Genomic DNA, 15,815 nt, shown 5'->3' with positions numbered 1-15,815 from the left:
AGAGCAGCATGTGGAATGTAGAAATGTTTGAGTTGATTTTTGAGAAAATGTATGCCATATCAAACTGCTAATGGTCATTTTATTGCAGTGTGTCATGGAGAGAACTTTGGCCCACGCCTTGGTTTCCTCACTTCTTCAGGCTGAGAACCCGTGAAAAAGGAGTTATTTTTCAGCAGTGCAGGAGCCTTTGCAAATCACGTGTCCTGATCCTTCAGTGTGTGGGTCTAAAGTTTTATACTTTATTAGTGAAGGTGTTGACAAACTTTGTGTTACCATAACTGGTACCACCCCATTTTGCATCATTTAAAAAGCGCATCTCATATGACTGTTTTTGTGGTCTTCATTATCTGCAAACCAGTTATGTGGAAATAACATTTTCCATCTTTAGTGTATGTTAGAGATTGCCCTCCAGTGCACACTGCCAGTGTTGGTTCACCGATTTTTCCAACATTACAGAGATGGTTTGATCTGTGTCTCTAATATTCCAAGCATCTCTAATAAAAGTGATGTTAATTTTTTTGCAGTGTATTTTGCAGTCGCTGAAATGTACATTTCTTCAAAAACATCTAAAATGTGTATTTGAAATAGCTTTGATTCTTAGACTAGAACTCACTGGCTGAATATCTACTCAGAGCGGCGTCTTTCCAATCCTATCTGTTTCTGGAAAGCAGAAAGAATAATTTGAGTTTGAAACTTGAAAGTACTCTGATTAAAAGCTGCTTTTGATAGAAAAACAAAGCCACAGGGGAACATTTTCAAGACATTTTTGTTTTTATAGCTGCGTTGGGCTGAACCATGCATAGAGCAGAGACTTATTATAGAATAATTATACAATGTCATCTTGGTACACACTGGTAGCAAATGCATCAGTTGTAATAATATGGTTCCAGCTACAAAGAGGCAGCTCCAAGGCTAGGCCTTTCTGAAAATTGTAGACTGCCCAAGAAACTAGAACATATAAGGAGCAATTGGACGTCTCTCAGTACATTTTGTCGGCTGGCTGAGCCAGTCTGTTTGAAAAGCGAAGCTGAAGACATTAGTTTTGGTTGTACATGTTTTCAGTTCCAGTGGAGGGCTACACGAATTAAACCAAACATTTTGGGCTAGAGTCCCAGGAAGCAACATGAACAAGAGGTTAGAACATTCTCCACCAAACAAGTTGAAAGAAAAAAGCAAGAGGAAAAAAAGGGCCAGCCATCTGCCTGAAACAAATATGCATAGCCTAGCAGGCTGCTTTCTACTGCTGAGCAAGCACAAGGTCACAAGGCTATCAAGCTGGGTTATATTAAAATACAGTTAGGTTCATACAGTTAGGTTCATATATATATATATATATATATATATATATATATATATATATAGAGGGCAAGATCAAAGTAGCACGGAGAGAGGTTAGCCAACTAACGGAGCCAACTAACTAACGGAGTTGCAGAAAGGTGCGACAAATAAGGTGCCTAAGAAATACAGCAAGCTGTCCATACCTGAGGCCTTGGAAACTGCCAAGCAAAGACTCACAGCCTTGGCCAGCCGCTTGAGGAGGTACACCAGAGAGATAGAAGGCAGGAGAATAAACCAGCTGTTCTCCACAGAACCAGCAAAGGTATACTCTCAGTGGCAAGGGAACAATAAGAGAACAGCACCACCAAGGCTGGAGACGGAGCAATACTGGAAGAGCATATGGGAGAAGGATGCAACCCATAACGGCAATGCTCAGTGGCTAGAGGATCTGAGGGCAGACCACAGCGACCTCCCTGAACAGGGTCCAGTAACCATCACAGTGGCAGATATCCAAGAAAGGGTCTCCAGTATGAAGAGTTGGACAGCACCAGGGCCCGACATGGTTCACGCCTACTGGCTGAAGAAGCTAACTGCACTCCACGAGCGTCTGGCAGCACAAATGAACCAGCTGCTAGTTAACGAGATACACCCGGAATGGCTAACTGAAGGCCGGACGGTCCTGATCCCCAAGGACCCCAAGAAGGGACCGGTCCCCTCCAACTACCGACCAATAACCTGCCTCAGTACTACATGGAAGCTCCTGTCAGGCATCATATCGGCTAAGATGAACAGGCACATGGGTCAATACATGAGCGGGACACAGAAAGGAATTGGCAAGAATACCAGAGGCGCAAAACACCAGCTACTGGTAGACAGAACAATCAGCCGAGACTGCAAGACCAGACTGACCAACCTGTGCACTGCCTGGATTGATTACAAGAAGGCCTATGACTCAATGCCCCACAGCTGGATACTGGAATGCCTAGAATTGTACAAGATCAATGGGACCCTAAGAGCCTTCATCAGGAACTCAATGGGGATGTGGCGTACAACACTAGAGGCCAACTCCAAGCCCATAGCACAAGTCACCATCAAGTGCGGGATCTACCAAGGAGATGCTCTGTCCCCACTGCTGTTCTGCATAGGCCTGAACCCCCTCAGTGAGATCATTAACAAGACTGGCTACGGATACCGACTACGGAACGGAGCAGTTGTCAGCCACCTCCTGTACATGGATGACATCAAGCTGTATGCCAAGAGTGAACGAGACATCGATTCACTGATCCACACTACCAGGCTATACAGCAATGACATTGGAATGTCGTTCGGACTGGAGAAGTGTAGTCGGATGGTAACAAAGAGAGGGAAGGTAGTCAGAACTGAGGGGATTGAACTACCAGAAGGCAACATTGCAGACATAGAGGACAGTTACAAGTACTTGGGGATCCCACAGGCGAATGGGAACCATGAAGAGGCCGCTAGAAAAGCTGCAACCACCAAGTACCTGCAGAGGGTCAGGCAAGTCCTGAGGAGTCAGCTGAATGGTAAGAACAAGATCCGGGCCATCAACACGTACGCCCTGCCCGTGATCAGGTACCCTGCTGGGGTAATAGGCTGGCCAAAGGAGGAGATAGAAGCCACTGACATAAAGACAAGAAAGCTCCTTACCATGCATGGAGGGTTTCACCCCAAGTCCAGCACCCTGAGGCTGTACGCTAAGCGGAAGGAAGGGGGCCGGGGACTGGTGAGTGTCAGCACCACAGTCCAGGATGAGACAACGAACATCCAAGAATACATTGGGAAGATGGCCCCAACTGACCGAGTGCTCAGTGAATACCTCAGGCAGCAGAAACCCAAGAAAGAGGAGGGAGATGAGGAACCATCATGGAAGGACAGGCCCCTGCACGGTATGTACCACCGGCAGATAGAGGAGGTGGCTGATATCCAGAAATCCTACCAGTGGCTGGACAAAGCTGGACTGAAAGACAGCACAGAGGCACTAATCATGGCAGCACAAGAACAAGCTCTGAGCACAAGATCCATAGAGGCTGGGGTCTATCACACCAGGCAAGACCCCAGGTGCAGGCTGTGTAAAGATGCCCCAGAGACAATCCAGCACATAACAGCAGGGTGCAAGATGCTAGCAGGCAAGGCATACATGGAACGCCATAACCAAGTGGCCGGCATAGTGTACAGGAACATCTGTGCCGAGTATAACCTGGAAGTCCCGAGGTCAAAATGGGAGATGCCCCCAAGGGTGGTGGAGAATGACCGAGCTAAGATCCTGTGGGACTTCCAGATACAGACGGACAAAATGGTGGTGGCTAACCAACCGGACATAGTGGTGGTAGACAAACAGAAGAAGACGGCCGTAGTGATCGATGTAGCGGTTCCGAATGACAGCAATATCAGGAAGAAGGAACACGAGAAGCTGGAGAAATACCAAGGGCTCAGAGAAGAGCTCGAGAGGATGTGGAGGGTGAAGGTAACGGTGGTCCCCGTGGTAATCGGAGCACTAGGTGCGGTGACTCCCAAGATAGGCGAGTGGCTCCAGCAGATCCCGGGAACAACATCGGAGATCTCTGTCCAGAAGAGCGCAGTCCTGGGAACAGCTAAGATACTGCGCAGGACCCTCAAGCTCCCAGGCCTCTGGTAGAGGACCCGAGCTTGAAGGATAAACCGCCCGCAGGGGCGTGCTGGGTGTTATATATATATATATATATATATATATATATGGACACTGGAGCAAGGTTTTTTTGGGTTTCTTTTTTACCTGCTTACTTAAACAAATTCCAATTATAGTTATATAAAGGACATGGAAATTATGTGTAGTCTCTCAGCTTTCATTTTCTACAGTATCCACATTTAAACTGGATGAAGGGTTTAGCAGTTTCACCTCCCTAACATGTGCCACCCTCTTTTTAAAGGGACCAAAAGTAAATAACTCAGAGGCTATTTCCTGGGCAGGTGTGGGCAATTCCTCCATTATGTCATTATCAATTAAGCAGATAAAAGGCCTGTAGTTAATTTGAGGTTTGGTAGTTGCATTTGGATTATTTTTCCATAAACAGACAACATGCAGTCTAAAAGGCTCCCCTTGTGAAACAAGCCATCCTTAAGCTGTAAAAACAGAAAAAGCCCATCCGAGAAATTTCTACAATAGTAAGAATGGCAAAATTTACAGATTGTTACATCCTGAGAAAGAAAAAAAGCACTGCTGAACTCAGCAACACAAAAAAAGACTAGATGTCAATGGAAGACAACAGTGGTGGATGATCGCAGAATAATTTCAATGGCGACCCCCCTTCAACACAGCCAACCCAGTGAACAACACTCTCCATATCGATATCCAAGTCTACCATAAAGTGAAGACTGCATGAACAGAAGAGGTCGAATTAATTCTGAGGTGTTCAGAGACATACTGTCTGCTCAAATCCAGCTAAATGCTGCCAAATTGATTGGGTGGCATTTCATAATCTAGATGGACACTGACCCAAAACATACATACAAAGCAATCCACGAGTTTATTAAAGCAAAGGAGTGAAATATTCTTGAATGGTCAAGTATTAATCCAACTGATGATGCATTTTACTTGTTGAAGACTAAACTTTGGAGTGAAAGGCCCACACACATACAGCAGCTGAAAGCTGCTGCAGTAAAGGCCTAAAAAAAAGGTAAAAACCCAGAATCTGGCAATGTCCATGAGTTCAAGACTTCAGGCAAGATGTCATTGCCCGCAAAGGATTTTCAAGTATTAGAAATGAACATTTTATTTCCAGTTATTTCATTTGTCCAATCCATTTTATGCTATAATTAGCCACAGACCTAATTCAGTCAAATGTGACTGAATTAGGTCTGTGGCTGTTTATATTTCTTTACTGCTTATATTTCATTCTTGTAGGATAAGATTTACATTTTATGAAGGCTATTTCTAAGAATTTTCTTATTTTTTCATTCTTTAATTGATGGTTTATTTACTTTCTTGTACATTGTGCATTGGCACTTTGTTGCAATGTGCTTCTGACGGCTTGACTGAGATATGGCAGAGTGATTTATCATGAAGTTTGTTATTACTGTTCAGAACTACATCAGGTGCATGTTTGATACATACTTTTAATATTAAATTCTGTTTCATATTTCCCGGAGCTTAATGACACTGTTGATTTTTTGACTTTCAGAGAAGTCAGCAAGGCTTTTTTCTTTTTTCATAAAATATTTCAGCATCAACTAGGCAGGCATGAAAATTTAACTGAACCTTTAGGTACCTCCATAGATTTGATATTTTTTTATCGCAGTTTATTGTTTTGGTAATTGAAGGATTGCCATGGAATTTGGCACAGTAATTCCTGGGAACGTGAGGAAGAACTGGAATGATGTTACTAACCTTCCCATTTTTTAATTGTGCCTTTTAAAAGAACTACAATGGTGGTAGTGTTGGCTTAGGGAACATCTTAAATGCAATGCACATTCAAACACAGGATCCAGAAGGCCATTCCATGTATGGATAGATGAATACTTTTTTAGGATCCAGAAGACAGGGGTCAGTGTAGAGTGGACAGGTATGTGAATTACCCACAATTCCTTTTTTGCAAGAACAAAAAAGGCAGATGAGTCTGATCCAGAGGGAAAGCTCTTTGGCTGATAGGATGAAACTACTTGAAACCGAAAGAGATGATGTTGGCACAGGCAGCTTGCAAAATAACACAGACAAGCGCATTAGAGAGCCTGATTAGTGCAACCATAGACAACAAACTGGCAGAGAATAGTTGTTTGAGATGGTCTTTAAGTGCTGTTGAGTTATGATTAGATGAAAAACAGGTGCATCAGCTAAAGAGCAGAAAAACAGGTGGATCCAACAGCAGGCATAATCCAGGGTGGAACCTGCCCACTCCCACCTGAGAGGAAAGGAAAGATCAAATATATGAGCAGAGAGGGCTCTTTGCCTTGATCGATGTTAAAAAAAGGTTGAACAAGGTTTAAAAAAAGCAACCAGTCGTGAAAGACAACAAATAGATTTTTTTTTTAAATCCCATGTTTGTGGGACCTATTATCAGACCACTATTCCTGCAACCTAGAGTTTAGAAAACAAGCAAAAACACGAACATGCAAAAATGGTATGTGACCTCATTTTGAAAGATATTTTAGTTGTGCTGCAATTGCTTTCTGCAGTTTTAATCCTAATTCCAGAAATACATTAACTAAGTTTGGTCACAACTGCAAATCCTGTGCAAAGCCATCTCTTCCCAGAACACTAAACATTCTCAGCCAATAGCTCTACTTCCTACATTGTGATAAGTAAATATTTGTGCTGACAAATATTATAAAATGTGGTTTCTTCAAGAATGGTTTCCATTGTACTGTTAAATCTGTCTGGCACACAAGAAAAAACAAATCAGGAGGGGAACTATAGTTTCCACCTGTGCTCCCATTCCTTGTTCCAGTCATCGTTTGCCATTAATTATCAGGCAGCAGGGGAAAAAAAACCCGAAAGAAAATCTAAGTGCTCTGGAGGAAACTCCTGGAGTCTGGAAAATATTCCATTTTGGCCACAGAAGCTTTTATATTAACCATTGGCCCATGCTGGAGCTATTCATACTCTTTTCACATTCTTTTGCTTTCAGGAAACGTCTAAAATAACAGCTCCACCCCACAGCTTCATTTGCATTTAGTGCCTCCACTTCTGTATCTCCTCTATCATTAATATAAGCTCTTTTCTTTCAGGTTAAAATTTAGGAAATGAGGGAATTCTCCTTATTTGCCGCTTTTTTTCTTCTTTTTTTCCATAACTCCATAAAGTACAGTCTTTAAGGATAGATGCTACTGAGACTGTCGGGCTGTAGTATCTCTAGGGCATGTACTGTCTTCTATAATTAGTTTGCACTGGGATGTAGTGATGCTCTACGTGCTGCTGTTTAGACCTCATCCAAAGCACAAGGGGCGGGCCCAGAGACAACTTTCCCAACTGGTGATTTGATGAAGGAAGGATTTTCCAGTGTCAGTATCTCAGAGCCGGTTCAGGTTCAGTGTTGCGGCGTTAGTCCAGCCTCCTCACGGTGCACAACTCTCAGGGAACGGAGTGGCTTGCGCTTTTTTCATGAAAGCCCTTTGCCACCAGTGCGAGAGCTGGGCTAAAGGGGAATCGGATCTGAAGGGCCCAGTCTGGCTGTAAGAAGCATCCTTGTACTTTCCCACATGGCGCTGTAGTATAAGCACATTTTTGTGGACTGTCGACGGGATCAAATTGTAAAGAAAGTCGCCCGTTTTCCGTATAGCTGGGGGCGCTCACCATGGAGATGCAAAGATGGACCACCAGGTGGAAAACGAAAAGGTGGCTATGGGATTCAACGCTAATCGTTACGGTCACAGTTATTTTAATTCTCCAGGCTGCCAATGTTAGAGCAGGTAAGATGCTATTCCTATACATCTCAGTCACTGTGCCGGGTCTAGGGCATCCCTGACAGTTTGAAAGCGCCTCATGCTGGCAGGCAGCCCAGATGCCAGTAGGCTTAGTCGGTAGCTATAAACGGTCTCAGCTTTCATTTCAATTAATGCCCGGTGTCCCGGGCGCCATCACTTAAACTCACCTTAACTCAGTTTATATACATTTTTAGTTGCCAAGTAAACATTTTCAATCTCGTTGCCTGTTTTGTTATTTGTTTGTTTTTGTCAACGATATTATTTAAAAAACGTAAATACATTTATCAGAAGTATCATAAGAATTCCAAAGATTCTTCTTTTCATAAATGCTGACACCAAAATGAAGCTGTATCATGTGACTTTCCAACATATTCAAGATTTCAGAATCTTTAAGGTGGTCTTCCCGGTCACATGTGTCTGAACTTTGTATAATTATCTAAAGCTACATATAGAGAGTTATATAGTTTTGAAACGACTTTAAAGTCATCTAAAGCTATATATCATTCAAGAGCGCAAGTGCTATAGAGTTGATTCTTGGCACACATAGGCGAAGATGTCCCTTTCCTCTGAGTATGTGAGTGAGTGATGGATGCCATCCAGGTGTGGTCAGAGAGGGCTCTTAAATCCTTCTTCAGACAAAATAAACTGCAGGTTTTACGCAGAAATTTTACGCTCGACTTTAGGTAGTAATGACCAGGAGCCCACGGATAATGCTTTAAGTTTTTACAGCATAAATATGTAGCAAGAGTCCAATGCTTTAATCAAATCCACAAAATGGTTTAAATGTGGTGGAAAACTTTGGTTCTTTTGATTGAAAAGTTGTAGCCTACCATGTTTATTTCACAGTCTGACAGCTGTCAACGGAGTTTACAGTAGCACAGTATAATTTTAAACATATAGGTTTTGTGATGGGTTTTGTAAGTTTATATAATAACTGGGCACGAGACTGTGGAAATCTGGGAGGGAGACTCATATTCTGGCCTGAAGGATCACCATCTTTCCACATTATCTGGGCTCCTAGTCCAAGGAGGGGGGAAAAGAAGAGGGAGGGGAGGGAGGTGGAAAAAAGAAAGGAGTATTTTTCTTTGTTTTGAAAATACATATGTGGGTCATAAAAACGATGAAATTGAAGATCAAATGAAATCACATAGGTATTCATAGTGAACTGTGGCTTTTGCCAAGATAAATTTGTGTGTGTTTCAGAACTATGCATCTGTTTGGGTAGACTTATTTAAACACTTGTATTATTTTGATACCAGATATGTGATTATTGATCCTTTCAGATGGCGACAGAAAATAAAAATGTGTCTTAAGTGGCTATGCTAATCAGAAGATGATATATTGTAACACGTAATTTTGGCTAATTTATGCTAACTGGACAAGCCCACCACTGTCTAAATCCATCATCATTCATCATTGTTTTTTGTGTACTGTGATACACAACAAAGTGATTCAGCAGAGGGAAAATTGCAGAGAAGCAAAATGAAAAGATTATGAAAGCAAATATCTAAGTGGCACAGCTTTCGCACTGCCCATCTTCCTTCATTCTGACAGATATTTAAACTTACCATAATTGCATGATGTGCTAGCAAACATTTACAGGGTTTCCAGTGTACACTAATTGCTGCCTATGCTGCCAACTCTCAGTAGATGGCAGCGACACGAAAAAGACCGACAAGTCATCCCAAGATGCCGCTGCATGACCACAGAGCCACAAAAGACATTAAGTCAGAATGTCACAGATTAAGTTAATCACAAGTCTAAACTTAAACATCAAAATGTATTGCTCTGAGAAGTGTTGGGATGAGGAGAGTTGGACATTTTGCCAAAAAAAATGTATTTCATAGTGTTAGAGTCTGCTGGTTAAAATGCTTTAATGAATGTAACAGAGGTTTTTCATGTTACTGCACGCTTTATTGCCTGAGGAAGAATCACCAAAGTTTGTCATGTTAGTAGATCGTTAACATGGCAGATAGTATATCACAGGTCCCAGACAGCAAATAAGAAGATCTGTCATTAAAAATCATAGAGACCGACAAATTACCCCTCAGACTAGACTGTGGAGAGTCTGAAACTGCGTTGGTACCTTTAGCACGAGAGAACTGTCTTCTCTCTCTTGTGGTTTTACATCCTTATCATTAGAATATGGTTTATTTCTTTTTAGGGTGGAAAGATGGGAATCTTTTTTCAGTATACGCTATGTTGGCTCGACCTCCTTGGCAGGATGAAGCTGTGCCCACTCATTTGGGATCTTTAATGGTTTTGGGATATTGCCTGTTTTTCAGGGCTTCTGTGAAAGAATGGTTGTGGAAGGAAAGGAGCTGAAAAGTTTGGGGGAGGACAGGGGGGTGATGGGATGCTGGTGGGTGGGTCTGTGGGGGGTTCCTGGCCAATTCAGCACATCTGGAATATATGAGGCCTTGAGGTATGCAGTAATGCAGAAAGGCATTCTGAAACTCACAAAGAGACCTTTAGTCCAAGCTTGACTTTTTTCAAGAACCAGTAGCTCTGTACTTGGGACAATACTCAGAAGAGCCACAGACTGTATTGCTTTTTATGAGGCATTTTTTGTGAGGTTTAAAACCTGGCAGTCAGTTCCTCTCTTTTTTTTTTTAAGTCTGTCTGTGTTTGAGTCAGAAGTCGCTCCGTCTGTTAAACAGCTTTTTGTGCAGTGTCAGCAAAAAAAAAAAAAAGCCTTAAAAAATAGATTCTTAGTAGAGCAGCTTGCCTAACACATGCTCAACAAATGAAATTCAAGAATTGTGCACTGTGGCACCAGATTATCTGGAGCAATATCAGCATAAATGCCTCGAGGAGCAGATCTGGAAAGCTTCGCGTGATCTAAAATTTCAGACCCGACCCCTGAGCATGAGCGGGTTGATTCTCCACTCAAGTTGTTATTTTTCTGGTCACGGGAGAAGTAGCTACAGGGATGGGGCCTTCTCACTTTAGTCTCGTGTATGTTTTAGTTAGGGGGGGGCTACAGGGAGTGGTGCCAGTATAAAAAGCCATAATGGTTTCAGCATGTCAACTTATAGCACCACCCATTAGACCTTTTCTTGGTTCCTAAAAGTGAACAGGAGCTGCTACATCAGCACTTCCTGTCTTTTTGTGCCACATGACTAAAAAAATGGAAAATGTACAGCTGAATATTTATATATTAATTCCTTCAGCATTATGTTTTTATGTTTTGAGAAAAGACACAATCTAAAGGTATGGTGAAAGGCCAATTCAAATTAGGCTGTGGTTTGCCTAAAAAAAACCCCCCAAAAAACCCCAAATGGTTGTTTTTATGAAACTTTACATTAAAGTTATTGAAATATGATGTATGTGCGATTTTGATCTTTACTTCATATGTTTTAACCAAATTTCCCTCCCATGTCATAGAGTTTAGCTGAGTAGTGTAAGTTCAATGAGGAGACTTTCGGCACTGTAAACTTCATGAAAGGCTTTTGTCTGATCCCCTTTAATAATTTTCCCACAAAGTTTTCTTGCCAGTATCAAACACATTAATCTAGGCTTTTTTCCTGGCAAGGGAGAGTTCCCTTTAAGCCTATTATCTCCCTTTCTTTAAAGTCCTTCTGGTCCCTGTGAGATTTTAAGCTGACCATTCAGACATTGTTTATCATTACTGGGCCTTTGAAGACTCATTCACTCACTCATCCTTGACTCATTCAAAAGACAAATGTGTTGTGTGATATCTGGACACAGTTGTCCTGGTTTTTATTTCTGTGGTTTCTGTAGCTGTTAAAGGAAAGTATATACTTGGTTTGTAATGGCGGTTGAACTGCGCTGAACCCAAGTTTAAAGGAGACCTATTTTGCTTATTTCAACCTATGCGCTTTTATTCATAGAGTCTACCAACTATCATTGCATGATTCACAATTTGCTTAATTTATTCAGTATCTGAAACAATCTGTTTGAGCTCCCTTATACTTCCTTAGACCAGCTCTTCTTCGTCTGATTGGTTGGCCCTTCCAAGGTGTGTTCAGCAGAAGTTTGGGGCATCTGTGCTAACAGCAAAAAACTGTGCACCTGAAATGACCATATTAGGCAAATCTGCCCAGAGTAGAAAGAAACCCGTATGAAATGGAGCTCCTGGAAGGTTGTGCTTTTGGCTCATAGGGATTACTTGCAAATACCTCATTGTAACACCCACTATAACAATACACACAAGACCGAAAATAAGCAAAAGCACGATAGTCCCCATTGAAAATTAAATATCCACTTTTAATGTTTCATTAAGATTTGGTTAAAAACATGTTTCTCGCCAATACTGCAGAACATTTGTAGCGCTCAAGTTTTAATTTGTCTCAGTAAACTAACATTTACTATGCAGAGATTATATAACATTTGGTGTGCGTCATTAAAAAAGCTAAATTATGGGAAGTGTTTGATATTTAAATTTTTGTGAAATGCTTGTATATTATTAGCAACTAAAATTTCAAACGTAGCGCTAACAAACAAAAATCAATCATAGCTTTATTATTGACTTCTTATATAAAGCCAGGCTATGTAACTTTTGAAAGAAAACGACATATTTAGGACTGAAACATTAAAGCTGTTCCACTACTTTCGGGGGTTTTGTTGTTGCTGGTATGGTATTACCAGTAGCTTGTGGTAGCTCATATTTATGTTAGCTAATATTACCTTCAAATAGCTTCTGTGTAACTGGTTGGCACCTGCATTTGAAATTTGAGCTGTCCATTACTAGCACAAGATTGATGAAGTCAGGGTGTGATGGTAAGGGTAATATTAGCTTTTTGTAGATACGACTTAAGTTTTGTGTGTCAGTCTAAAATACACTATGTAAGCCAGCCTTAAAAACACATATCGTTGTTTTAAAAGAAAGTAATGTTGCAGTATTGAATGTCTGTAAAATGAATAGACTGCATTGGTGATTGCTGATAGGCCTACACATTTCTTCCATTTACTTTCCCATGCAAGACAGCACTCATAATTATCTTTGAATGCTGACTTATTCTTACTGTATATTTTTCAGCAAATGCAGCCTCGGGCAGATATGCATTAATCAACAAATTACGTTCTTCTGGACGTCAACCCTTCCGTATATACACAAACCTTAAAGATAGACTATTAGGCTACCTAAATCCCCTGTAATTACAGTGTAACTAATGATGTGCCTCAAGATAGGGTTTTAAGAAGAAAAACTGTTTGAGAAGGAGACATGCAAAAAAAAGACTAGGTTGGAGTAAGCGTTTGATAATTGGAGGAGAGAGAGCAAATGGGAAATAGTTTTTATAGCTGTTCTGTGCAGTTTCACCTCTGACTTTCAGATCCATTGATAGAAAAGAGCTTAGTAGTGTTAAGAAGCTTGTAAAGCTACCCCTTGCTGTGTTCTCCTTATTCCAAAGACCCTGTGATCAGCAGCAATGATTTTTATCATCCCATAGATGCTGTGGCTTTTAGCTGTGGGGGTAACCGGGGAGGTAAGGAGGGGGGCAATTATGTCTGCTGGTTCCTAACATTTTTATTGCTCCTCTGCCAAGGCAGCTCATAAAGCAACAACTGGTTGAACTGACAGGTTTGGCCAAGAAAAAGCTTGAAAAAGCAAGGGGTGTAATGAGTGTAAATGCTGATTTATCATCAAAATGCCAAGTTGGATTAGACTTTCTGTTAACTATGCTTATAGTGTACTGTAAAGTTACATGCAACATAGACACTAAAAACATAATAAAATAAAAATTAAATTAATCAATAAATCAGCTCAGCTTTCATTTTGTTCAACTGGTATTTTATTTAACTACTTATATTTACATAGCAGCAGCACTTAGTATGGGTTTAGCAATTGGCGATATGGTCATTCAGACTGAGGACTCACTTATTCACTCAACTTTTAAGAGTTGCAACTTTGTAACAGTATCTCATTTACAGGGCTTCTCATCATGGAAGTAGTTTTATTTACAACTACTAAAATTTACAACTGTACATGAAAATCTGACATAAATTTTGAGTCTTAATAAAGTAATGATTTTATTTTTTGTGGTGGCAAAAATTGTGTTTTAGTGCATTACTAATTGTTGTATAAGAAAAATTGTTGATGATTTTTATCAATTCATTGTTCTCTCTCTCTACAGCTGAACCCGTGGATGTACTGAAGGTGCTGGACTTTCAGAGCTCTCCTGAAGGAATAAGGAAAACAGCAGGCTTCTGCACAGTGCGGAGAGGATCCAAATCCGACGTAGCTTATCGAGTGGGAAAAAGGACTCAGCTCAGTGCTCCGACTAAGCAGCTTTTCCCAGGTAAACTCCTCACTTCTCAGTATTTACACTGGAACTGAAACAGTAGTACAATAGTAGGTCTTCCATAAAGCAGATAAACAAACAAACACTCCCAATTTTAAATGCTAGAGACCATAGAATGATTATAAAATGAGTCTTGAGGATTACACAAGTTGTTGAGAACTTTATTTATTGATCACATATGTTTGTGGTAGTGTGGAATATGCACTTTAATTTGACTGTTTTTACATAATTTGACCAGTTCATTTCAGATATTAGTAATGGAAATTGCCATCATGTTGCATAAAAACTTAAGCACTTAAAATAGCCTTCCTGTAAGATAAGCTACAACTAACATTGTACAACAATACTAGAAACTTTGTGAGGCTTTCTAGACAACTGCTAATATATCCATTGTAAAATTATTGCAATTGAAGGCATCAGGTGATGTAAAGTGTAATGTTAATGTTAAGTAAGGTTGAGTAAGTAAGGTTGATTTAAAAAGTTTTGGTGCTTTTAGGTCAAAGACATTGTAATTCTGACTCAATTTGGGGGTGAAACGTTGCCAAATTAGCAGTTTTTAGAATTCATCCAACGTGGAAAATAAATGAATGTATTATGGAACTTCATCCAATGCTGGCATAGAGATTTTAGCTGAGAAAAAAGTGTTAGGGTGGCAGATATCGGTGAAGCTATGGTGCTTGCATGGCTGCTCAAGCCAATTGTTGTTTGGATTAAAGTATGATGATTAAGTTTTATTTTCTTGAACCACTGAATAATAAAGTTTTAAAAAAGAGTTAAAGATGATTGTATTTCACAAAAAATAACAAAGAATGATTTGATAAATGACTCATAAAATCCTTTAGTGTTAAAGTCTGTCATTTAAAATCCAGTGCAGACTTTCCAGAATCATTTTCTAGAGGATGCCAATGAATTTCAGTTTGCTCCAAGAACCCATAGGGGATGGTAATCTACAATGGTGCGTGTAAACACATGGCTAAAGTAAGCGGAGCAGCACCAGATTTTTGTTATTTGATATTTTGGTAAAACTGACAAATCTGTTACAAAAAAAACAACAAAAGCATGTCTATTGTTTTGTACACTGATCTTGTCCAACAAAGTGTCTTTCCTCAAGTTTAATTGCTGGCAGATGTGGATGCTCAGTCTGTGGTTAAGGTAGTGAAATTTAGAAGGGTTTTTCATATTGTACTGTATGTGCATTTGGAGTGTGTTGCCCTTCTGTTTTTGAGAGGCCACATTTATTTTATTAGGCTGTTTTTGAGAACTTAATCCATATTTATTTTATTAGGAAGTAGATTTTAAACAAAACTCGGCAAATCCCAATTTCAGTAATCAATTGCAGAGAACAAAACCTATTATCTACTAACAGAAGCAAATTTGCCAAATGTCAAATTTTTAGTTGATTTTTTAAGTCTGAAATATTAGAAAATCATGGTGTTCCTGTAAAACATAGGGCAACCTATGGGAGAGAGAAGACAAAATGTATTCACATGCAGGAGTGACCTTTAAAAGTATGGAGAGTGATAAGGGGAAGCGGAAATGCTCAGTGTATCATAGGAAGTTCCCCAGCAGCCTGAGCTTATAGCAGCAAAACTAATATGTGTGTTCTAGTTTCCCCATCTGCAGGTTTGCTAGGCCTCTCTTGGGTCTGAGTGTCATAAATGTTGTCATCAGTTGGTGAACAGGAAGCTCTAAGCAGACATCCATGTGCCTGCCACTTTTTGTAACCATGTGGACTTGTTCAAAGAGACTTTACAATGCACCAACCTACACCCTGTCACAGGGAAGTGAAAGGAGTCAGATAGGAATGAATCTGGGCTAGGGCCACAGTGTCTGTTTCCACAATAGAGTATCTTC

At 40.4% G+C, this 15,815-nt stretch overlaps 1 protein-coding gene across 1 annotated transcript in view; it reads left to right on the top strand.

Annotated features, from left to right (window-relative positions):
- Positions 1-6,991: 6,991 nt before the first annotated feature.
- col11a1b (collagen, type XI, alpha 1b) overlaps positions 6,992-15,815 on the top strand; it is an 80,161-nt gene continuing 71,337 nt past the window's right edge. Inside the window, exons 1-2 of the mRNA XM_026148756.2 lie at positions 6,992-7,680; positions 13,794-13,958. Of these exons, the coding sequence (XP_026004541.1) occupies positions 7,566-7,680; positions 13,794-13,958 (280 nt within the window). The 5' untranslated portion in view covers positions 6,992-7,565. The remainder of the gene's footprint in view (positions 7,681-13,793; positions 13,959-15,815) is intronic.

This window comes from Astatotilapia calliptera, chromosome 18 (assembly GCF_964374335.1).
Source record: "Astatotilapia calliptera chromosome 18, fAstCal68.1, whole genome shotgun sequence".
In the NCBI taxonomy this organism is placed as follows: domain Eukaryota; kingdom Metazoa; phylum Chordata; class Actinopteri; order Cichliformes; family Cichlidae; genus Astatotilapia; species Astatotilapia calliptera.
This window is presented reverse-complemented; position numbering and strand designations above follow the sequence as displayed.